Source organism: Cuculus canorus, chromosome 4, assembly GCF_017976375.1.
Source record: "Cuculus canorus isolate bCucCan1 chromosome 4, bCucCan1.pri, whole genome shotgun sequence".
Classification (NCBI taxonomy): Eukaryota; Metazoa; Chordata; class Aves; order Cuculiformes; family Cuculidae; genus Cuculus; species Cuculus canorus.
Window position 1 is genome coordinate 18,878,868 of NC_071404.1, and position 25,540 is coordinate 18,904,407.

General features: G+C 37.1%; 1 protein-coding gene across 13 annotated transcripts in view; it reads left to right on the forward strand.

The window, feature by feature from the left end:
- The window catches only part of SLIT2 (slit guidance ligand 2), a 256,360-nt gene that overhangs the window by 157,568 nt on the left and 73,252 nt on the right, over positions 1-25,540 (forward strand). For all 13 annotated transcript variants that reach the window (XM_054065264.1, XM_054065267.1, XM_054065268.1 and 10 more), the window contains exons 6-9: positions 2,971-3,042; positions 6,844-6,915; positions 9,617-9,780; positions 12,112-12,250. In XM_054065264.1, the coding sequence (XP_053921239.1) occupies positions 2,971-3,042; positions 6,844-6,915; positions 9,617-9,780; positions 12,112-12,250 (447 nt within the window). The remainder of the gene's footprint in view (positions 1-2,970; positions 3,043-6,843; positions 6,916-9,616; positions 9,781-12,111; positions 12,251-25,540) is intronic.

The following is a 25,540-nucleotide window of genomic DNA, read 5'->3' on the forward strand; positions in this document are numbered from 1 at the left end:
GAAAGATTTTGAATGTAACAGATGTTGTTTGGTGTGCTATGAGCTTCACAGGAATGACACCGCTCAAGGTAATCAACTGCTTTGTGGAGATGGGGGCAGAAAGCAATAGCCACTTTCCAATGGGATTGACTGTTCCCACATAGAAAAGACCCAACATGGAGATGGGGTGAGGGGAAGATGATGAAGAGAGACTGGGGAGAGGAGACAGATGGGGATGGGCCAGAGTTTCTGGTCCATGTCTGATCAGCTTCTGTTCTCAGGGAGTTTTAAGAAAGAGAAGAAACTCTCAAGAAGAAAATGTTTTAAAATAGAGCTAGGATTATGTGTATAGTATTTTATATTCTTGCATGTGGTTTTGAAACTTATTATGCTAAAATCAAATTACAAAACATAATTTAAAACTAGAGATGTTCTTTTTTTCTCTAGTATTCTTGCTTATGTCTTAAGTAACAGCACTCACACAATTTGCTATCAGGAACTGGTCTTATAAAAAAAAAAAAAAATCAGACTGCTTCAGTATAGCCGTTAGAGGGACATCATAAGTTAATGACATCCTGGCTGTGAAATAGTGCCTAATTTTCTGTTTGTATTATATGTGCAGTAGATATCTTTACATTAACACAAATACCGTAAATTGCTATTGAAGCCAGGCACACAGTCTTCAAAGTCACGTGCCTTTCATAGCTTAGAAATATATATCATGCCAAATGTTCTTCAAGTTGTGTCTGATCATTTTATATCATTGTTTTAACTGATGGAAGATAATCTAAAGCGTAAAAGATGGTAGTATCTTTCAAAGAGAATAATTTATAAAACTAGAAAACATTTCTCCTCTCCTACCCACAAAATTCCCTTCCCCCAAACCGAAACCAACTAATTAGTTTAGTGCAAACAAAATAATCTTTCTGGCAAGAATATTTAAATGAAAAAGACTTACCCTTCAGTAAGGTAATGGTCATGGTGACTCATTAGAGGATGAAGTCCAAAAGTTTTCATGTGCACCACAACTGCTGCCAGTCTAGTGGAAGAAATCTGCCTTTCAGTTTGCATAGGGCAAGATTTGCTCAAGTGCTTTCTCTACTATTAAAAGATTTTCCTTTGTGTATAATATGGATGATTTAGAAGTAGCTGTGTCAGCACTGATTTATACATTGACAGCTAAGGATAATAAGGTATGGGCAAACATACAGCTCACCCTTTTACAGATTAACCTGCAGACTGCATTAGGCAAATTTGATGGCATTAAAAGATTTTTCCAATTTGTCTGGAAACAATTTCTCTTTTGTATTGTGTCAAGGGTAACGTTTCATGCCATTGTACTAATTTAAATAGCTTTGATAAATTGTTCAAGAGGTTAGAGAGTTGTACTGTGTATATATTTTACCTCTTTAAAATAAAAAGGCTATTAACTTAATTGTTAAACAAAATTCATTAGTATGAAATGAAGGAGCCTGAGAAGGTAGGATTAAATGTTCCAACACTGCAGCACTGGTGCTGTAACATTGCACCAAATTTATTAAAGATCATATTCAGGAAATAATAGTTTGCATTTAGCTTTCAGTACACAGAAACACGGACACTGTTTCAGGTATTATGATATTTTATTCCTGTGTAGTAGTAATTCAGATGAAAAATGTGTATGTAACTAGAAAAAACTTTATAGAAGTTGGTACATTATATTCAGTGGTGGGTGTGATGATTTATTAATAAAGTAAAACATTAGAGAAGTAAAGTAAAAACATTGCAGTAAAGTAAAACAGAACAATAATAGAAAATGCTTTAGTAAAAGTCTCATTAGCCCTCCTAGCTAATCTATAATTGAACACAGAAAGACAGAGTTCCTTTGTGTTTTGTTCATTTTCTTAGTATTGTTTTATCACACATATTTACTCATGTTTATTGTCTGACATTGGCAAGTTTCTGGCTTGGCATAGATCTTCTGGTTGTTTAAAGTTAGGCTGTATCATCTTTGCTTTGCAAGCTGTGCCATGAAATGCACAAGATGTGTGGCGGTATTCACAGAAAAATCTTTTATCAGCAGAGACACCGGGGTTTTGTATTTGCATGGTTGTTAATTTCAGCAGACTTTAAATTGGACAGCATATAGTGTATCAGTGTTTTGAATTGAAAAGATAATAATATTCTTCAGAGAAATCAGTGTAAATTTTTCATAACTTAAAGACTAATAATTAATAATTTATGGGATGGGTTGCGGAGTTTTATGTCCAGAATTCAGGTCCTCTGTTACAACATCCGATCTGCACACAATTGCAGAGAACACAAAAGTACATAGAAAACCACACGCTGAAGTTTACAGCAGAAATACTAGTTTCCCTTGGAGCAGAATTAAAAGAGATAAGTAACACATATGTAAATACCTTGAACACTTTTATTTCTATGTTTAGAAATACGGTAGGAGGTAATTATTCTAAATCCCTACACATCCTTGCACCTCCCACCCGGTCCAGGCGTGCAGACAGGCAAAGGGACCCCTTGAAGTGGTGTCTCTCGCCGGTCCCCGCTGCGGCTGCTGGAATTAACATGCAGCTGGGCTGCTCTGATAAATGGATTCTGTTAGGTCACCGAGGGGATGCATGTGACATTAAGTGATTTACCGTCCTTTACCTTAATGAAATTGTTTCAGCAAGATGACGCTGAGAGCTTTTAATGGATAGCTTTTCTTGATGTAATGAAATTGCATTCCTTTGGCATTTAATATAAGGTGCAGTTATTATTTACTGGAGCTTTCCCAGCGCTGCTGTTTTGCGCAGACAGTTCAGAACAGAAAGGGATTTCTGTGGCAGCATCCAGGCCAGTGTGCTGTGTGACAGGCTCAAGCGTACGAGCGTATTTGCGGGAGTGTTTCAGTCAGCGTGGCCTAGCTCCACCAGCCCTTCGGCAGGCTTTCTTTGCACATAACGCTGCCAGCCCTCCTCTCTCTTACAAATACCTTCCTAATCTGTTTAACAGGCAACTGGATTACAACCAGATCAGCTGTATTGAAGATGGGGCATTCAGGGCTCTGCGCGACCTGGAAGTGCTGTAAGTATTCCCATATCTCTTACTTGTAGCAAGAGCTCACTATCTGGGGAGTACTAATGTACAAGCTTATCTGCGAGCTGCAGCCTGGTGTCAGAACAGTGAAGTGAAGAGATGGCTTAAAATAATCCACTGCAATGTGCTATAAAATGGTAAAAAGACATGGAGAGGCAGAGATTCCTTTGCTCTGCAAGACAGCCATTAAACACAATTAAATAAATAAGCAGATGGCAGTTACTGTAAGAAAAGAGTGTATTTCCCTTTTAAAATGGGGAGGGGTGCAGTACTAATGAACCAAGTTAATTTTGTAAATCATCCATCAGTGTTGAAGTGCTGAACGTTTTCAGAATTGCCTTTGTTGTATACTCTGACATCAATTTGTTATTTCAGACCTTGTTTAAGGAACAATACACTATATATATATTTGACAATCTGGATGTTTTCAAAGAAACACTTCTTCATCTAACACAACACTACTGTTATGTGTTTAGGTGTTTAGCTTGTCCATGTTAACCGCTTTTTTTAACATTTTAAATTTTATGTGCATAAATAGATATATATGTACGTGTATAGAAAAATATCTTTTTAATGTTAGTGAGGGTTAGTGTTGCTATACTTTTTAGCATACTTTTGCTCACCCTCTCTAAGTGCCCATCAATGAGGTTAAAGGTTAGAAAATTATCATCGGTGACCTTTGACCTGAAAACAGTTACTGCAATGAGCAAAGTGTCTCACTTCCCGAAGAATTTGAGGCACAGGACACATTCCTGAAATATTTGTTCTGTCAGTCAAAATATCACATTTTTTTCTGGGCTTTCTACATTAAAAAAAGTGAAAGACTGTGTGTATCAGTGAATTACTTCATAGTAGTTTGGTTCACGCTTGGTAAATCACACCACCTTGTGAGGGCTGCAGGAGGGTTTTTGTTTGCTGCTTTTAAGATTCTTAAGTAAAGAAGCTTTTCTGGCAATAGATAGTGTCTATGTGTCAAAAAAACTAAAGAATATGTGAGCTGCTGGTGTTAAAAGTTTTTTATTATTAGGCAATAGTTGGTCTTTCTTTTGAGTGAAAGGATCTGACAGCTAATTTTGATTCTTTTTTTTCAATGTAATCATTATAGAATAACAAGCCTATTGTTACTTCCTGGTATAAAGACATGTAAAATGTATTGTAGGTTTAATATTACATGTAATTGTGAAGTTGATAAATTGTTGATTGTCAGTAAACCTGATGTTCTGTGAGATTTTTATCTTCGGAACTCATATATATGACAGAATGACTTTTTCCGTGATGGCTTAATCTGGCTATTATTTTTTTTTAATACAAACCTTTCTTTACAAGTGCTTATAAATTAAATAAATGTATGTTTTTAAAAAATACATTCTTTTCTGCATTATTTAATGCTTGCAATTTTTAGTGTTTTAAAAAGGTCAGCCTTGCCAGCTGAAGTCAATGGTAAAAGTTTCACATCAATTTCAACGCATGCAAAAAAGGAAAAAAAATTCTGTTAAAATTAGAGTCTGCTGAAAAAAGTAGGTAGTTAGATTTTTGTGAATGAATATACATAAAACATTAGCGTTGTTCAAATATACAACTAAATGTTCACTATCTTGAATTGTGTTATGTGATAAGCAATGATGTAAAGATTACACTTTTAAAGATTGTGATAGGTTTTTCAAACAGAACTGAAGAGTTTGTGTCTAATTCAGCTTCCTTTCCAACATGGCTTGAAGAATGAAAGATGTAGATCTAATTATACTGTATATGCACTGAGTAGTACATAAGACAAAGTAGTAAATGTGTCTATTACTTAAAACTACAAGTATATGATGAAGTTTTTGAATAATCTTTAAAGTTATTAGGTTGTCATACTGTTTAGTGACAGTTTGAAATCTTTACCAATGTAACAGGTCTTGTATTTCATTAAATAATGGCAGAATCTTAGAGGCTGTTAGTGTTAAAGACAAAATATCAACCCTGAAAGATGAAAGCAATTGTAGGTATAATTCCCCCTGTGAATTTATGTGAAATTTTATTTTTCCTTTTTCTATTTCACTGTGTTTGTTTTTTGGGGGATTTTTTGTTTGGGGTTTGTTTGGGGTTTTTTTGTTATGAAACAACCTGTACTATGGGAAAATATATAGTGCTGTTATATTAAAAAAATTAAAGTACCTAAGAAATTAAAAAAAGTCTTTCAGTCATCACACTTTTGGCAGTAACATGTAACACTTAAGTAATAGTATTGAGTCAACTTCTTTTTTAATTACATCACTATTATCAAGCATTTTCATTATTAGATAGAAATAGTTATGGAAATTATTTAAATAGCTAACATCTGGAAATGTATACTGATTTCCATTCCATCCACAGAAAAGATATAAATTTTAAACCTTGTAAGAAGCCACGCGGGAAGAACTATGGGAGCTGTCATTTACCTTGTGGACACCATAAGAAAATCCTGCCAAGATTTACCGGTTGTCATTTATTCATTGAGACACCTTTTGTGGATATATCCACTTGGCCATGTTTCTGCAGTTTCTACTTTTATTCTGCTTTGAAAGAAGGCATGATTGTCCCCTTTTCATCTTCTTTTGATTGTTCTGCTCTTTGTTTATGTAGCCCTAAGGGCACACATGGGAGGTCCCTTATGCACAGGGAAGGAAACATTTAGGATGTGGAATGAGTAAGCTCACAAAGGAAAATTCAGCACATTGGACCAATAATTAATTGCTTGGTTAGTGTGTGGAGCTGTATAGACTGATCTTGTTCAGGGTGCTGTGAATTTACCTTTCTGTGTTTCAGGATCAGAGAGCACTTAAAATTGATTCAAAATGAGTACACATTACACTTTCTGGTGAAGAAAAAAATAAAATAAAAAAAGGAAACCACTTTTTGTTTCCAAAGGGAAGAAAACATTTGGTCAGAAGGAATTATTTCTTTTTAGTGCCAGTTATGAGTTTAAAATCCCAGAGCACATTCTCCATCCTGTTCAAATGAGTAATCTCTAAGTCAAAACTATAAATTCTATTCCTTGTTTCCTTGTTCTGGGGTCAAGCTTGTTTGCCTTTTATTTGCAGCCTAAAGACAATATTTAACTGCAAGATCGTTCATGAAGTTTCATTATCTTTACAGTCTACACTTGCTGAGTATGACAAGTCTGTGCTATCAAAAAATGGGCTAAGATTTGTTCCTAGTCTCTATCTCAAGTTCCAGGCACCTGGTCTAAAATTTAAAGTATTAGTTAGACAAAGTATTAAGATTTCTGACTCCTTCCATTGTATAGCAAAAACTCCCCTATTATTCATGCAGCTCTGGATCATCTGTAGCAACTCTGTTCCATATAAAATCTAATTGCAGTCCAGAGCTGATCTTCTTAAGTTCTTGATTCAACAGGCAGATCTCATACTTGTATAGTCTGTCAAAAAATACGGACTGTCAGAATCTAGAAAGAGAAAACGGAGACCTGGAATCAAGACATTTTCCTGAAGAATTCTCTTTTTTACCTCAAGATGACAAGCTTAGCTTGAATGCCATAGATGCTCTTAATGTTGGTGAAAGCTTCGTTCGAGTGAATCATAGGTTACTGGGAGCTCAGATTAATCGGAATATTAATGGAATGGTGAAACTATAGTGTTTTACAAGGGACTGAATAAGAAGGAAAAGTATATCTAAAAGCATGAGTTTTCTCCTGATACACATCCCTAAAAACAGTGCACTATGATCTCATTAACTATGCCTTTCTTAAAATGTAATAAGTGTGACATAACTGTAAACATGTTAATATACTTCTTCTTGGCTTTGCAGCACTCTTAACAATAACAACATCACTCGACTGTCTGTGGCAAGTTTCAACCATATGCCCAAACTCAGAACATTGTAAGTAATCCCACCCCTGGCTACCATTTTTAACAAATATATTTTTACCTCTCTCAGGTTTTGTCAGTGGTCTATAAACACATATGGATGCAAAGAAATCATAATATCAATTAAAAAGATATTGAGGCGACATGAGGTTGATGAGTGTGAAATGTCTGTGTGTGTGTATGGCAGCAATGATTTTGAAAGGTCAAGTGATGTGAAAGCTGATACTTGGGGCTCAGGAGATAGAGACGAAGATGCGTCCTTTTCCATCAACGTTTTTAGAATGTGGGATGAATAAGTTTATGAAAGTGGTTTCATTGAAACCCAATTGGGCTTTCCATAGTGCTGCATTCATTTACAGAAAAGCTTTACTTTCTATCAAAAAAGATAGGGGGAGAGGGGGTGCTCTTTTATATGTTGCAGCTGTATAGAGAAAGAAATTGATGTTTCTTGAAAGTAAAAAATTTGTTTTACTTTGAGCTATTCAATGGGTCACATTTTATTTAGGAACATGGAAAAATCTTTGATTGGCTGTCAGATGTGATAAATGGGAAATCTTTATGCTTTTATTACTGTATTGCTAGCAAACCTAATTAAACTAAACTGGCTCTCCAACGTTCTTTGTAACATAAAATTATAGCATCATCCGATAGTGCTATTATAATTAAAGTTGTGTCAGCATTTACAATAAGGTCCCTATTTTTAGAGGTTATGACTTTCACAGAAGAGCACTTCAGACTTCTAAAACAAAACACAGTGAAAAGAGTGTGTGCAAGTGATAGAGTTTGAGTTTATTCCTTTTGTTTATACTGAACTAAGAATAAATGTACATTGTATGGAGTGGCAAAAGCTAAGTATGTCAAGGTTTAGTCCTGAGACTTTCTTTTGAACAGGTTTTCCAGTGAAGTGGAAATCAAAAATGGATGGGATGTTTCTGTCAGGGTTCAAGAGCAGCTCTTACCATTAAAAAACTACTTTTACAATGAGCCTGTCCGTTTTCTTTTGTGCATGTTGGGGGCCACAACTGTTTTGAAATCAGTAGGGCTATTTACTTAAGTTATTATACAATTCATAACTACAGAAGCTTCACAGAGGCGAGTAGTTCTGTTGATTTCATAACAGAATTGTCACCATTCTTGTTTGGACAAATATAAGAGTACTTAAATTGTGCTGACTGTGGGCTTTTGATGGCCTTGGTTGTAATTTGGGAATAGAATTTCCTTCCATGGTTTTGGATCTGAATGACTGTGTGCACCTCTTGCAAACCTTCAAATACAGTTAATATTTTGAACCACAAATTAAAGTGAATATTTGCAATTTTTCTGTGGAATATTTCATATTTTGAAAATTTATTTTAGATTAACAAAATAAAATGGACACAGAGAGTCCTAATGTATAGCTGTAACATCCCATTTCCAGTCAGAATATGCTTATATAACCATATTGATTTCAGCAACATTAGTTCTGATTTGCAATGGTTTTTCTTGCCTACAGCTGGCCACAGATTGTGCTGAAAGAGTGTGGTGTATTGTGAGCTATATTTGCAAAATACCCACCCAAGAATTAGTATACGAAAATACATTGCCTTTAATTTTTAGTCATTTGTGGGGAGAGAAAAAAAAAATCAATTAAAATCTTTTGTTTCTGTTGATTACACATTTCATGTTTCTTTACAGATTTTTTTTTTCTTTTAATGAATCAATTATACCCCTTGACTAAATTCTGATTTTCTTTAGTTTCTTTTCCAGTTATTTAGTTAGGATTGAGCACATCAGATAAAAAGGACCAAAATGTCTTTGCTCTGTTATGGCTGATTCTGAGTAAGGATTTGATTTATAGCTGTGGACATCCTTTTCTGTAGTTTGAGAAAATGTAAGAGCCAGAGAAAAGTAATTTACCTAATTTAGTGAATACATTTGTCTGGTATTTTATCAATGGCAAAATGCTTTTTGCCATTTGGCATGGAGCCATGGTCTTGTGTCAGACCCTGCCAGCAGAGACTCGACTTAATTCCATCGTTTGCTGCCATTTAGTCTTTTAATTTCAGACATTGCTTAGAACATAGGTCTATAGGAACCAAAAGCAGCTAATCCCTCTTTCTGTGATTAAACAAAAAGAAAAGGAAATCAGAAAAGAGATGTGGAAGAAGGTGTTTTATATTGAGTTATTACTCTGTCTTGTTCAGCAGAAAATGAATATGATCTGTTAAAGGGATTTTGCAGGCTGTTTCTATAGAGACTAATAATGGACAGACTTACAGATATATCTAATTGGAAACTAAATCTTTTATTAAGTCTTTTTTTTCTGACAGTATATTACCACTATAGGGCAATTTACTTGAGACATTTTTATCTTATTCACTATTTATACAGATCTGGACTAGGGAGTACCAGAGCAGCTTTGAAGCTTTTGTATATTTTTCTCTTTCTTTTAGATAATAGGAAATACCGATGGGTTACTTTATTTGGAAGCCTTCTTTTTTTTCCCAATTAAATAGACCTCAAATGAAAAATAATTTTACTGCTTGTATATAGTTTAATTTATTAGCATTTAACTCCTAGACTTTCAATGAAAGATGTGAAAAACTTATTCCTCATTAACAATTTATATTAATAAATAGGCATAGTTGCTTGCTGAAGTGAGGGCTGGGTAAATTGGTTGCTTTGTTGATTTTTCTTCCTAAATTGAAGGTACTTATGTGTTTCTTTCCATGTAGTCGTCTTCACTCCAACAACCTCTACTGCGATTGCCACCTGGCCTGGCTGTCTGACTGGCTGCGGCAGCGGCCACGGGTTGGCCTCTATACCCAGTGCATGGGGCCGTCCCACCTCCGGGGACACAACGTAGCTGAGGTCCAAAAACGGGAGTTTGTCTGCAGCGGTAAGGGAAACTGATTCGCTTTCTGAGTCCTGTTTTACAACACACCTAACAACAGTTCAGTGGTGATTGCTAGTGCTGCGTGTTGACTTTTGCTAGCTGTTGCATAATCCAGGCACTAATGTTTGTTAAAATATAAGCTAATCATTTTAATCACTACTTCTATCTTGTGGGGGGATGTTTCTGTCTTTACAATTTTTGTGTATGTGCTGCATTCGTATAGATTTTATAGCCTTTTAAAACCATAATTACTTGGAAGAGATGCAGAAAAGGAAATAAAAGGTGCACTGATTGAGAACATAAAGCCTTTAGTAATAAGGAATTACTCTTTTTTAGCTTTACAGGTTGTTACTTTTTCTTGTTATTGTCTGCTTTTAAATAATAATTTGAATCCTTAAATAATTTCCTGAATGTTATTGGTATGCTTTAGTGCATCAGGTTATTTTCTGTTATGAAATAATGAAATGACTAACAGTTCATTACTAATCAGATTTTCTCTATTCAATTTTTTTCCCTTTATTCATATCTTCTAGATGAGGAAGAAGGCAAGTTTATCTTTCTTATTTAAATATATTTAGACTCAGATTGAAAAGTTCCTTTAAAGTTTGACTACTGTTTCAAATTTCCTTGAAAAAATTGAAAACTAACATGAATACAGCTGTCTTTTCAGTGATTCAGCAGGGTTTCCACTGGATGATCGTCCGCAGATCCTCAGAAGCCTATTGACAGATATGCCAAGATTTGCACAGATCTATGCTTTTAAAAGATTTTTATGTAGAGCACAGTATTCTGTCCTTATTAAACAGCCTCTGACATCAAAGTGTAAGGCACTGCCACCTTTGCATTGCAAATGCTGACAGTATTCTTACCATTCATTTGACTTTTACGTACACTTGAAAGGGCTCCTAACAAAATCACTTCATGTAACTTATTTGTAAATGATATGTCTGTAGAGCTTAAGTTTCAAGAACAGTTTTAAAACTTGCTCATTATAATGCTAATTTTGATGAAATGACCATAGAGAATAAGCAAGGGGGAAAACCATATTTTCTCCCTGGATCACTGTATTTTTTGTTAATAAAATCACGTGAAATATTTCCTGCCTATTCATATGAAAGGGTCATATGTGTTATTAGTTCTGGCAGCTGTTTGTACTTCCATAACACTTAAAAAATGTGAAATCAAATTCATATATTATAAACTAACTTTTCAGTAATTTAAAACTTGAGCAATTGTTACTTGAAGTTGTAAGCAGGAACAGCACTGACAGTAACTTACATTACTTACTGATGTACCCTCCCTATGTTGAAATATGACATTAGACGGAGACCTTAGATTAAGTTGTGATTTCATAGTCAAGTTTGGTTTTTTTTCCCTGCAAATTTCAAAGCAGCCTCTAGATTTTTTACCTCAACAAAAAAAGAAAGAAAGAAAAAATGGCTTCGTGCCTCTTTCATGCCTTTGTGCCTTTCCTTACAGCAATTCTGTATGATTAAATTGATACAAGAATGAGTGCATTAATAATATTATAAAACTTGGAATCTCTCTATTTGTAGGAAAATATAAGTTGTTTACTTTCTAAAACATATGTAAATATGAAATGATTATGTTTAAATGCAATTATATATATGCTAAGTTTAACATATAGCATAAGAACTTGGGAGGGAGGGGAAAGTTGTGTAAATTAGCTGCCTGAGTTAGCGAGAATAGTAGATTGGGGGAAGAAGAAGTCTGTTGAGCTAACGGAGTGAAAAAGTATAAACTTTGAACTCAAAGTTTTATTTATTTCTGTGTGATTGAATGAAAACGTCATAACTCTAAAATTGTATGTAAGTGATAAATAACTGAAGGACTGTACTGAAGTATGTATTTGCAGAACAGAACAGAACCAGCAGGACACCTTCAGTTTTTGTAGCATTCATTCATTTCTGTTGACATGCATTTTTAATACTACGCAAAATTCTAAAAATAAATAAATCAGTAATAGGTTTTAAAAACCATAAAATAAATAAAATATACCTAAAAAATAATAATAATATGTAGTCTTCTTTAACAAGATGATTTTGAATGTGAGTTGCTGAAGAAGGTGAGAAATGTAATGCTAGCACAGTAGTTGAGCATTTGACTTTCATTTCTCAGTATCGTGTCAACTTGTCACTATTTATTGGGTATTTAAATTAAAGCAATTCAAAAGTATTGATAGGCTACAGCATTTATAAGTTCTGCCTTACATTTTTCAAGGAAGTGTAAAATGTAATGCTTTACTGTTGGGGTAAGCTGGACTGCTGTTTGACAGTAATGTGCAATTTTAGGAGAAACTCTTTTCCTTTGTAGGTCACCAATCTTTCATGGCTCCATCCTGCAGTGTCTTGCATTGCCCTACTGCATGCACCTGTAGTAACAACATTGTGGACTGTCGTGGGAAAGGCCTTACTGAGATCCCAACAAATCTTCCAGAAACCATCACTGAAATGTGCGTAATCTGATTTTATTTTTTATTAAACTTCAGAAAACATTTTTTTCCTATGTATTTGTTTCTGTTATTTGTATAAATTCATGCATTGCATGAGGTAGGAATTTTGGAATACACATTCAAATTCAAATATAAAAGCAATGTGTAGGTATATGAAAATATTTGAGACCTTTATGTACTCTAATGAGAATCATAATCCATAGTTAAAACTGCATTCTGAGTTTATTTTAAAAGAATTTGGGGATGCATGCTTCTCTGCATATATGAACATACAACATCATGCTCAGCAATAAAAGCTGAGAGAACAATAAGGAAGGGGAGATGTTGTCATGTCACGAGGGGGTAAATTTGAAAGTACAAGAGACTACAGAAAGGAGAGCCTGAGCAATGACTCAAGGATAACCAACATTATCCAGCTTTCCCTCAGCCATTTTCTTTAGATTTAACAATTTCACAAAGACAATCAATCTTGTCTAGCTTGCTGAGTTTGAATCAGAAACTCCCTTTAAATCCCTCTGAAAAGTGAATGAAATTGCTGAGACTTGTATATATGCAAACAAGTTGATTTTATTAAGAATAATTGATTATAACAGCTCGTGACTAATATGGGTCTGGTAGTGGCTGGAATAAGATACTGTTTGCAAAAATACATTAAACAACCCTACATATGACACATCAGCAAGAACATGCATACAATGGTATATGCATAGCAATAATACCCAGACATAAATTAAAATAACACTTAGATAGGATAGTTAATGTTAAAGTACAGAGAGATACTAATAATTAGCTTGATATTAATTAGCTTGATCTTAAGTTATGTATTTAAGACACATAATACAAAAATCTTACCCTGATGCATATGAAGGTTGGGGGGTGATGATGTCAAGCCCACTGGCTGATCCCAAATGTTTTAATGACATTTTCCCCTCCCAACCTTTCCCCTTTGTTCACGTTTTTAAAGTAACTTTCACCTTTGGTGCGAAGGTTTAGGTGGAGCTTGAGTGATTGGGGTAATGACATCAAACCCTGCTGACTGGTGGAGGAATAATTCTCACTTCACGTGCCAAAAATTAGATGTGCATGCTCAGTAGGAGTGTTCTTGGGAGTGCTTTGCCTCAGAGGTGGGGAAGAGCTGGGTAGCCCTAGGTGTGGAGGTGTGTTTTAGTATTATAATGATATTACAATGATGTTACAGGTCAACTGGAGGGCTGGATTGTCAGAGCAGCAGCTGCAATTCGTCTTCTCAGAAAAAAAATTGGGCTTCTGTCCTTGCAGGTGCCTTGCTGATAGCAGGAGTTTACTATGCCTGCCCCCAGATGTCTCATCCCCTACTTCAGATATTGAGGCGCCCTTGATGCATTCCTTTCTGATGTGTGTTGCAACTCCACTGACTTTGCTTTTGAAAGCCTTGTACTCAGCCCAGGGAGGGGCTATGGGTGGGGAGAGGAGGGTGAAGGAGGGGACCACTCAGTTCCATTTCTCCCCACATTTGGCTCCATTCCTGCATTTAGCTTTGTTCCCACAGGTGTTCAGAGTGATGGTGTTTTCCTTCCCAAATAACCGTCAGGTGTGATAGTTCCCTGCTTTCCTGGAGATGGCTGAGCATGTGCCTGCCAGTAGGAAGCAGTGAATCAATTCCTTATTTTGTTTTGCTTGCACACACAGCTTTTGCTTTATGTATTAGTGTCTGTGGATATAGTGTACTTGGAATTTAGTAAAGTGTTTTGACCCTGTTGCTCACAGTATTCTTGACACACTGGCTACCATTGGCCAGGGCACACATACCCTCTGCTGGGTAAAAAACTGGGTGGGTGGCCAGGCCCAAAGAGCCACAGTAAATGGAGTTAAATCCAGTTGGAGGCCTATCACAGTTGGTGTTCCCCAGGGCGCAGTGTTGGATCGGGTTCTCTTCAATATCTTTACCAGTGATCTGGATGAGGGGATTGAGTAAGTTAGCAGATGACACTAAACTGGGTGGAAGTGCTGATCTGCTGGAGGGTAGGGAGGCTCTGCAGGGGGATCTGAACAGGCTGGATCGATGGCCTGTGGTCAACAATTTGAGGTTCAACAAGGCCAAGTGCCGAGTCCTGCAGCTGAGACACAACAATCCCATGCAGCGCTACAGGCTTGAGGAAAAGTGGTTAGAAAGCTGCCTGGCAGAAAAGGACTCGGGGGTGTTGGTTGGCAGCCAAGTAAACATGAGCCAGCAGTGTGCCCAGCTGGCCAAGAAGGCCAATGGCATCTCGGCTTGTATCAGAAACAGCGTGGCCAGCAGGTCCATGGAAGTGATTGTGCCCCTGTATTTGGCACTGGTGAGGCCGCACCTCGAATACTGTATCCAGTTTTGGTCCTCTCACTACAAGAAGGGCATTTTGGAATGCATCCAGAGAAGGGGCAACAAAGCTGGTGAAAAGGGTTGGAGCGCCAGTCTTCTGAGAGGTGGCTGAGGGAGCTGGGGTTCTTTAGCCTGGAGAGAAGGAGGCTGTGGGGAGACCTTATCAATGTCTACAGCTACCTGAGAGGAGGCTGTAGTGAAGTGGATGTTGGTCTCTTCTCCCAAGGAACGGGCAACAGGATGAGAGGAAATGGTCTCAAGTTGCGCCAGGGGAGGTTCAGATTAGACATCAGGAAAAATTTCTTCACTGAAAGAGTGATGAAGCACTGGAACAAGCTGCCAAGGGAAATGCTTGAGTCACCATCCTTGAAGGTATTTAAAAGATGGGTTGATTAAGTGCTCAGGGATATTCTTTAGTAGTGGACAGGTATGGTTGGACTCTTGTCATCTCAAAGCTCTTTTCCAACCAAGCGGTTCTGTGATTCTATGATTAAACTGACTTTACTCAAGCCATGTGTTTTCTGAGTTTTCTCACTTTTACCTTTATGATTCTTTCCTTCATCCCATTGTGGGGAGGAGTGAATGAGCAGCTGTGTGGGGCTGAGCTGCCTACCGGAGTTAAACCATGACACTTGCCTTCAAGCACTTTATTCATCAGACACTTTTTTAGAGAAGCATATCTTTGCGTGAAAGATCAGCAACCTATACAACCCATAGTAAGTATTCTGCTAAAGCGGAATCCTCAGAGGGTTGTCTGAGAAGGCAAAAGTAAGATGGTTGAATGGGATCTGTGGAATAGTCATTGTGTTAATACTGGGTACCCATGGCTAGAAGAGCGTGCACACTAAGGTTGTGTGATATGTCATATACAACAGAAACATTTACAAAAAGTAAATGTGAGACTTTATAGGCTTCCAGTGTGTCATGGCTGAGAGGTTGTGTGGGCATAGAAGGAAAGTTAATGCTGCATTGTCTTCCGTGCAGGGGAGGAACTAAAGCATAAGATGAATTTGCTGGCAAGATGGGCAGAGACTCAGCAATGTGAGCATCTTTTTATGCTTGGTATGGCAGAGGCAGTGTTTTGGAAGGAAAACTGGGAATTCCATCCAGGAAGATAGTAGGAAAATGGCTGTGCCTTCAGCCTGGTAAGGAGAGTCTGGCTGGAAGTAAATGGGTGAGGTCAGTCAGAATAAAAATGTTGTGAGCACCTTGATGATACAAGATGATGTTAAGAATTTCGGATAAAGAAGGACAGATGCCTGAAGTGAAAGGGAAGAGGTCTCCTGAACATACCTCTATCTATCTGGTTTATGTAAGACCTTCTTGAAAGTTTAAAAACAGGCCACTACAATGGAATTTTAAAAGATAAGTAGAATTTTACAGTTTTATGGCGATCTCATGGCTTTTTATATCTGACTTGTGGTTTTGAACTTCACAGGATTGGAAGTGCTGTGGTTTCTTCTTAGGATAAGATATAATCACATAATTACATTTACACACTTTTCTGAACATTGAATGTGGTTGTATTTTTAAAGTTGCTCCATGAAGACATCAGTCCTTTTTGTTTTTAACTAATATCAGTGTGCAGAAAGATTGTGAAATTCCTATATTGTTATCACACAATAGAAAGTGTTTAAAAGCTCCATTTTTAAGGAAGTACTTTGCAACTGTTGCTTATGGTATTCCCTGAGATTAGATTAGGAAGACTATTCATATACCATAAAATCTGTTTTTTCAATTCATTATGTGGTAATGTTGTCAGTATGCCAAAATGGTAATGACAGTAAACATTTGAAGTGATGTGACAGTACTGTCATGGTAGCTTTGAGGGTGCTGAGGAGCTGCTGAACACAAGGCAGAAGGGTATAGTGAACACTATTTCCACCACTGTTATACAGCTCCCACACACATGGCTTTATTAACTTAATCACCATTTTAAACACATGCATTGGCAGGAGCTCCCCAGTTCTCAGGGAGAGAGAAATGTGCTGGTTCCCTGTTGTTATCTGAAGGATGTACAGGCTTTAACAGCCAAATTATTATTTATTCGCTAATTTTTATACTACTACCATTACCAGATTGTTGTGGATGCCACAAGAAAATTGGCATTATCCTTCTATTTTACGTGTGCCAGATGTTGTCCAGTCTTTTCAGTACTTTTCCACATTTTTGAGTCTTTTTCTTCTTTTTCAAGTGAACATTTTCATCTGATTTTCTAAACATACTTAATTGACAGGAGCATTTGAAAAATCCATAGAACTTAGAAATTCCTGAACTCTGGACAAGTTTCTCTGCCCTATGATGTTGTCCTCTGGTTTTAGGCTGTATTTGCAGAATCCAGCACTGAGTAGTACTGGCCCGTCATGTTATGCTTCAGCCAACTTTATGGTCCACAAATACCTCTGCTGCTTACGTTTTTCCTGCCTTTTTTATTTGCTATATTGTATCTCATGTAAATAATGTTTTCCAATAAGGTGACATGAGAATTTACTGTCAGCCCTCCTCTACTCAGTTGCTTAGAATTTGACAGCTTATTTTGTGAGATGTTATTTTTGCACCCACTTCTACTTCTTATATCTTTGTTCTTGTATGTATAGCAGGTTACTCTTAAGATATATAATCCACATTTAGTTTTTCAAGGTCCATTATCCACTTATTATTTGCTTTAGGTTTTGTGAAGTTTTTCTTTCAACATGTTTGTGGTTTTGTGATGTTTTGTTATGTTCTCCATCCACTTCTTCAATCCTTTCTCTAATTTGGAAGACTAGTCTCATTCGAATCCTCTGTACGCTATGAAGCATTAATTTTCTTCATCTTTGCCCAACACAAACTTCCTGCAGACAAAATGTTGTCTGATCTGTTTCTGCATGAATATACTTAGTATTTGTTGTCAGTCTATCTGAAACAATGCTGCATAAAGCCTAGATGGTAGCAATACTGTTGTTCTCTATCCTTCTGGTGTATATAATTAAACTGTATGTTTTAATGTGAACATTTCATATTAGCAATTTTATGCTCCACTGCGACCCCCACTCCCAGGAGGTTCATAAATTAATCTGTATCTAAATAATGTGCTAAAACACCGTTTAAATAGAATATTGAATTTCTTAAGTATTAAACATTGACAGTCTTTATTGAGTAAAATTTTGCATGTTAAAGCTCTGAGTGGGCCCTTCAGAGAAAAGTAAATGAAGAGGCTTTCTGTTTAGAGGCTAATACTGATGTCATGACTTTGCATTGCCTTGATAGTTCTGCTGGACAACTGTTTTCAGCTGACATTTTAAGACAGTAGGAGCTGTCTTCTTTGCTGATGTCTACTGCTTCTGAAGCAGAGCTGGCAAGTGACTGTGCTTTCTACTGAGAAAAATGAGTTTGCACTGAAGTGGTTTAGGAATGAGAAGGCGTTTTGTGGAGGCAGAGCCAATTGCTGAAATGCTGTTTTATTCCGGTGCAGTTGGATTTACCAGCAAGCATCAGGGTATTGCTGAGAGGGTTTTGTCATAATGCTGTCTGACTTCTCAATTGGTACATAAGTCAGTTGGCTAAAACTAGCAGTTCCCATTGCATGAAGTCAATTAGCAAGCAATGCATTGTCTGCCAAGTGCCTCTTGGGAAGATGCCTTCAGTAACAGTACTGCTTATCTCTAAGTAGCTGCCAGTGAAAATGGAAGGAGAATAAAGCCTGTGATGGTCCTCTCTTTTTACATTCTGGTATGATAAAGCTCAGAGCAAAATTAAGTGTTCAGTGTCTCAATGAATGTAATTCTTAATCTATATTGACTAAGTACAATTGTATCTGTACCATTTGCACCCTTTCTGCAAAATTCATTTCTTTCTTTGTTATTTAAATAAATTCACACATACATGCTACATAGCATACCTAAGCTTCTCTTTTCAGGGTCTATCCGATCAATGTGATATTATTTGAGAATGAAATACTTCATATTATCATAGAATGGTTTGGGCTGGAAGGGACCTTAAGTATCATCTAGTCCCAACTCCCTGCCATGGGCAGGGACAACTCACTGCTCAAAGTCCCATCCAACCTGGCCTTGAACACTTCCAGGGAGGAGGCATCCACAACTCCCTGAGCAACCTGTTCCAGTGCCTCACCATCGTCATTGTGAAGAATTTCCTCCTTGTGTCTAGCCTAAATCTCTAATTTGTAGCCATTCCACCTTGTCCTATCACTACATGCCCTTGTAAAATGTCCCTCCCCAGCTTTCTTGTAGGCCCACTTCAGGTATTGGGAGGTCACTATTAGGTCTCCTCAGAGCCTTCTCTTCTCCGTGTTGAATAACTCCAACTCTCTCAGCTTGTCCTTGTATGGGAGGTGCTCCAGCCCTCTAATCATTTTTGTGTCCCTCCTCTGGACTTGTTCCAACATTTCCATATCATTCTTATGTTGGGGATTCCAGAACTCAACACAATACTCCAGGTAGCTTCTCACAAGAGCGGGGTAGAGGGGCAGAATAACCTTCCTCCACCTGCTGGTCACACTTCTTTTGGTGCAGCCCAGGACACAGTTGGCCTTCTGGGCTGCGAGTCCTTATTGCTGCTCATGTTGAGCTTCTCATCAATCAGCACCTTGAAGTCCTTCTCTCAATTACATCATCCCCCATGCTGTACTGAAACCAGGGATTGCCCTGACATAGGTGTAGGACCTTGCACTTGGCCTTGTTAAACCTCATGAGATTCATACAGGCCCACTTCTCCAGCTTGTCCAGGTCCCTCTGGGTGACATCCCATCCTTCCGGTGTGGCAGCTGCACCACTCAGCTTGGTGTCATCTGCCAACTTGCTGAGGGTGCACTCGATCTTGCTGTCTATATCATTGATGAAGGTATTAAACAGCACTGATCTCAGTACGGACCCCTGGGGGACACCACTAGTCACAGATCACCATCTGGATATCGAGCCGTTGACCACTAGTCTGTGAATATGATCATGCAACCAATTTCTTATCTACTGAACAGTCCACCCATGAAATCCATGTCTGCAATTTAGAAAGAAGAATGTTGTGGGAGACCATGTTGAAAGGCTTTACGGAAGTCCAGATAAATTACATTTGTTGGTTTTCCCATGTCCACTGCTGTGGTTACCCCATCATAGAACACCACTAGGGTGGTCATACAGGACTTGTCCTTGATGAAGCCATGCTGGCTGTCACTAATCACATCCCCATCCTCCATGAGCTTTAGCATAGTTTCTCAAAGAATCTGTTGTTCCATGATCTTTGCAGGCACAGAGGTGGGGCTGACAGGTCAGTACTTCCCATGGTCAACTTTTCTACCCTTTTTAAAAATGGGTACAATGTTACTTCACCAGGGACTTCTCCTGACTGCCATGACTTTTCAAATATCATGGAGAGTGGCTTGGCAGCCACATCAGCCAGTTCCCTCAGGACTCTGGGATGCATCTCATGGGGTCCTATAGACTTAGATATGTTCAGATCCCTCAGGTGATCACAAACCTGATCTTCCCCTACAGTGGGAGAGGCTTTGTCCCCCTGATCCTCATCTTGGTGTCCTTTGACCTTTGTCCTTTGAGTACCTTCTCCTTATCTGTTGATACGAGGTCACCTTTTTCATCCGTCTGTCATACAGCTCATATATTAAAGATCATTCTTAAGTTTCAAAAATAGTACTTGAATTGGTTTTAGAAAGTATAGCCTTTGATGATAGGATTTATCAGCCTCTATGTAGGCATTCCTTCCACATTTTAGTTTTTCAGCACTGTTAATCTCTTTTCACTTGGTTGCATTTTAGAATTCACCTTCTGCATGAAAATTCTTTGAATGATCAGTAGAAATAACTCGAGTTCCCTTTGAATAGAGCCTTTTTGGCATGTGTCCGAACAGATACCTTGCAAACACCTTACAGATAGCAACCCAGAAGCAATACTATTAATTGTACTGGTACTTTCTCTCAGATTGGTGTAAGTGACAGGCTCTTATTTCAAAAGCAGAGGCCAAAAAGCCATTAATGAGCTAGACTACCTCGTGAAATTGCTGCTCTTACATTCTTCTGATTTTTCTCTTCTTTTTTATGGCTTGAACTACCAGTCACAGTGGTTCTAAAACCTTTTTCCTTTCTGCAGTAGTACGAATAAAAGAAAAGAAATGCATTTGCAATAAGTGTTACTAAGGATGAGGGGGGATTACCTGCTCTGATAGCTTTGTATAAATGATTTCTAAAAAAATTGTTTCAATCAAAACCATTTATGTAATCAAAAGAAGGACTTAATTAAATTTACTTCTTTTTTTTCAGAGGGGCAGCAGTCACTACAATGGGGTTTTGAGGAAGAGGAAGGATTGGTGGAGGGAAGGGTGCCTGGAGGGTTGCTGTTGTTAATGAAGCGACAGTTATATATATAATTCTAATCTTTTTAAGGAGTGTAAAAGACCCTAAACCACATGATACAAGAAACAAACAAACAAACAAATATGGGAGTCAGGATTTTTAACAGTTCACCTTTATAATCTAGTCTGGTGAAAATTCACTGACTTCCTAATTTCTATGGCCTTGAAGATAAACTCGTTTTTGTGAATGGAGCTTTCTAATGTTTGAATGTCAAAACTAGAAGCCATATGTTTTTTTTTCCTGATAACTTTATTTACATTTCTCATGAGCTTCCTAATTTCTCCACTCAGACTTGTCACATCTTACTTTCCTGATTTCTCCTGTTTTTCTTCATCTTTTCCTCCTCCTTCATTTTGTTCACTCTTACACTTTATTTTCAAAAGTCTGTTGATTAATGATTGTATATTATGCCAAGCACTCAACTACACCATTGTGGGCTGTGTGATATTAAGCAGGATTAAAAGCTCCTGAGATTGCTTCTCAAAGTAACACTCATATTATATTAAAAGGGGGAGTAGGGAGGGGTGGGGCGGAAAGGGAGGGAAGGAGAGAAGAGTCAAAAAAAAGAAGGGAAGAGGGAAAGGAAATTATATTTGACAGAACTGAACTTGACAGATGGACTTAACTGAGATAGAGTGATGAGTGACCTGATCACCCTGCAGACAGTGTAATTGTGACATTTTATTTGAGAACTGGGAGCTCTATGCACATATCTTTTCCAAGCTGAGCTTGGCATGTGTACGATTTCACTGTTTCTGTTGTCTTTAAAATTTCATCCTTAGCTAAAAATCTTAAATAAATAGCTATTGAACATAGAGACTTGTATATTGAGATGCAAAGATATTTTTAAAACAAACTTTTAAGTCAATTGCAAGGGTTTGTGCACATTTATTGAAGACAGTTCAAAGACTCACGTAGCCAGAAAACTCAGAAACATCAGAGATAGGGCAGTGTCCTCTGTTTTTAGCAGCTCAAAGTTTGGTTTGGCTATCTATGGTAGCTTGACAGAAATAAGAGCAAACCCTACGTCTTTGGAGCTTGAAAAGGTCCCAATGCTTAGGGGAGGATGACCAATCTTTTTAAGATCAATCCTGATTAATGTGTTGGACTTTTTTCACCAGTGAACTGGGGAGGCATTCTGCTTTTTCGTTAAATATAGAGCGTTTGCTTCTGTTTTGCCTTAAAGTAACTGCATTTGTATGTCCAGAAGCTTATATCAAATAAAAGAACATGATTTTTAGATGCATTGTTAATAGTAACAATGCATTAGTAATGTGCTTCAGTTTTCCCTAGGAGTTTGTGCAAAAGAATTCACTGGAGTATGCCTTTACATATGGAGAAGGACAAAAAGAGGATCCCAATCCAAATAGAAATATCTGGTGCAAAATAGCTGACATGAGACTATAAAGTTATAGTACCAATATACACTGTGACTGAATTTTTCTACATAATGCAGCACCTAATTCTAAAGGGCACCTTTTTTCATCTGTTTATGCAAATATGGCAATTAACTTTGCAAATCTTTGCATAAATATATACCTAACACTACTTTATAATAGTATGACAAAGGTTTTGTAACTTGCCATGCCCTGTCATAAGTGACAGACTGTTCATGTGTGGCATCAATGCTGTGAATGCTGTGAACAGTTCCCTCTAAAAACTTTTTTTGGATCATGTTGGGGTTGCTATTTCTTAGCAAAACCGGTATTTGTGCCCATTGCAATAAAAGCAAAAACAAAACCGTTTATCAAAAATGTAGGAATTTTTAAAATCTTAGCATTTTTATGAGGGTAGGTTTAGATTAGATATTAGGAAGAAATTTTTTACTGTGAGGATAGTGAAGCAGTGGAGTGGGTTGCTCAGGGAAGTTGAGGATCCGTGAGAGGTCCTCAAGGTCCTCAAGGCCAGGATGGATGAGTCACTGAACAGTCTGATCTAGTGGAGGTTGTTCCCTCCCATGGCTAGGTAATCTTTAGCATCCCTTCCAACCCAAACCATTCTCTGATTCATATGATATATGCATTTAAACGCACAGTAATTACATGTGAACAATGATAAATACATTACCCATGAGACAATGTATTGAGTAAATATGAAACAAATTAGAATTGGGTAAAGGAAACTGTTGAGGTATTAACTTTTTTACCTTAATATATTTAATTTGTTAAAATGGATTTCACTTAATTACATCTAATTTGTCTTTGGGATTTGTAACTTAATATTTCTCAGGCAAAAATTAAAATATATTCCATTTCACTGCTTCAAAAGTAGATGGTTTTGCTAATTTGATAGCTAATCTTGTCTGCTTAACACAAGAGAAGTCATTTGTCATGCTCTTACTCAAAGATCTTCCTAATCTGAAAATTGCCAGTAAAACATGTGACCTTACGCTTTTTTTTTAAAAAAAAAACGCTCTTATTTTATTTCTCAGACATAGTGATTTTTGTAGGTAGACTATTTAATCTTTTTTTTGTTAGCATGTGTTTTATACTGCCATGTTCACATCTTTGGCTTTCTTCATACCTTTGTGTCCTATCTTAAAAAAATATTTAAATTCAGAGGACAAAGGACAATTTCAAGACTCAAGAGGATGTAGAAACAAAAAGCACAACAACCGGAGAAACAAAATGTGAAAGTGGTGCAGCTTTCCAGTGTCTGGAAGTAGGTCCTGGCCAGAATGAACACTGTTCCACCTCTGTAAGTTTTATGCAAGTTTTTGGTGTGTATTGAAGTAGAAGAAGCACTTTGAGGGGCCTCTCTGTACTCTGTCACGGGAAACAAAATAACTCAAGCATTGAATAAATGAATATTTTATGCTGCTTGAAGGGAAGCTGGAGAAGGCCCATCTAGCTCTTCCAGGAAAACCCTCATAGATTCTTGACAGCTGTGCCATACTCCAATGGTGTTGTTACTCTTAGATTTTGTTTTCATGTTTGGCTCTTCACTATTGATAACTTTTCCTAAGCAATAGTGTGCATGGAGTTACTGTAAAAGAAACTATGGGTACTGACTTTTCACTATTTTGTGTTCCATCATCAAGTAAATGCTTCCTTCATTATTTATATATTGCTAAATACATGGTTCAGTAAGCATCAACCACTTGTGGAAAGTGTTCTCAGTTAAAAATCTTCATTTGCATTTTTCTGCCAAGTTTATGGTGCAAGTCCATGTATTGTTTAACATCTAGCAAGGACTTCTGCCACACTATCGTTTTGGCACAACAGTGGAATTCTCAAGCTTGTGTTCCTGCTCAGTGAGAACAGGCTGCAAAGATAATGCTTGTGATGAGATAAGAGTATAGCAGGATTACATCTATTTTTTTGTGAACTTAATGCAGTTGCTCTGAGCAGCTCAAGTAGTTTTTGTGGTATAACAACTCTCATCAAAAATAGGCTAATTAGAGAGGATTTTATTTGACTTTAGACGACTCAGTCTAATTGCACTGGAGCCACACTCTGACAGATGCCAAAGTACCGAGCAAATAATTCTTTAGAAGTGGTGCATTTCGCCTATAACCTGAATCTGTAACAATTAAGGAATATAAAGACTATAATCATTAATGGTGCTGTAGGGTTCAGAGTATGAGATGGCCCTTTCTGTGATGAAAAATTAAACAAATGCAGGTTTGGGAGTTGCTTTTGAGTAAAAGCAATGAATTGTTTAATAGCTTTAGAATGACAGCTCTCGTTGCTTTTTTGATGTAATGCAGACATTATGTAAATGTCATTTACAATCAGTCCCCCGAGGAAATATTTGATAGAACAATTAGACTGGATGTTAACAGTTTGGCAAGCTTTAGGGCAACATTGACAACGATGCTTTATATGCAAATATTTAGGAAACTGTCAACCAGATTTATTAATACACTGAATTAGAGCCTGAAATTCTAAAGTGCAAGTAATATAGTCATTAAAAATAAATCTTGTTGTTGTTGTTGTAGACATGGATGGTATTACAGATTTCAACAGAATCCTTTTTCTGCTAAAGTTAGAAGTGACATTTAGTGGATATAAGGACTGTGCAGGTGCAGTCGTTGAGAGAGGGAAAAAAGGAACTTTCTGTAATAGCCTCAAAGATTCCTGCAGCAAAGGGCAACTATTGCTGTTTCTTTATTGAAAAAAAAAATGAACAAAACCCCACCATAAGCCTAGTAGATGTTGCATAGGATGAAAATTGTGTTGGCTTTGTATTGCAGTTCTTCAGATTCAGGAGCTGCACTGAATCCCATCACTGAAATAATTTTCTGTTTTCTGACAGCTGTTTTTGACATTTACTTTAAAAGCAGATGGGGAAAATGCAAAGAAGAGCTGTCAATTTTATTACCATGTATAATCAGCATCTGTGCAATACATCAGACTCATTGCACATCTTACACTTTCTTCTCTGTAGTAAAAATTCTTCTGGGGTTTCTTGACAAGCTTGCTCCAGACTTTTTGTAAATTAGTAGATGCTGGAATTAAATATATAGATTAATTAACAGCTAAAGCCACTGTTGTATTGACCAAATTTACGTAATCAAGATGTTGTGTTCTATATAACTTATTATGAAAGTATAGAATTATAAAGTATGTGGCTAATTTGCTGCTCGGTA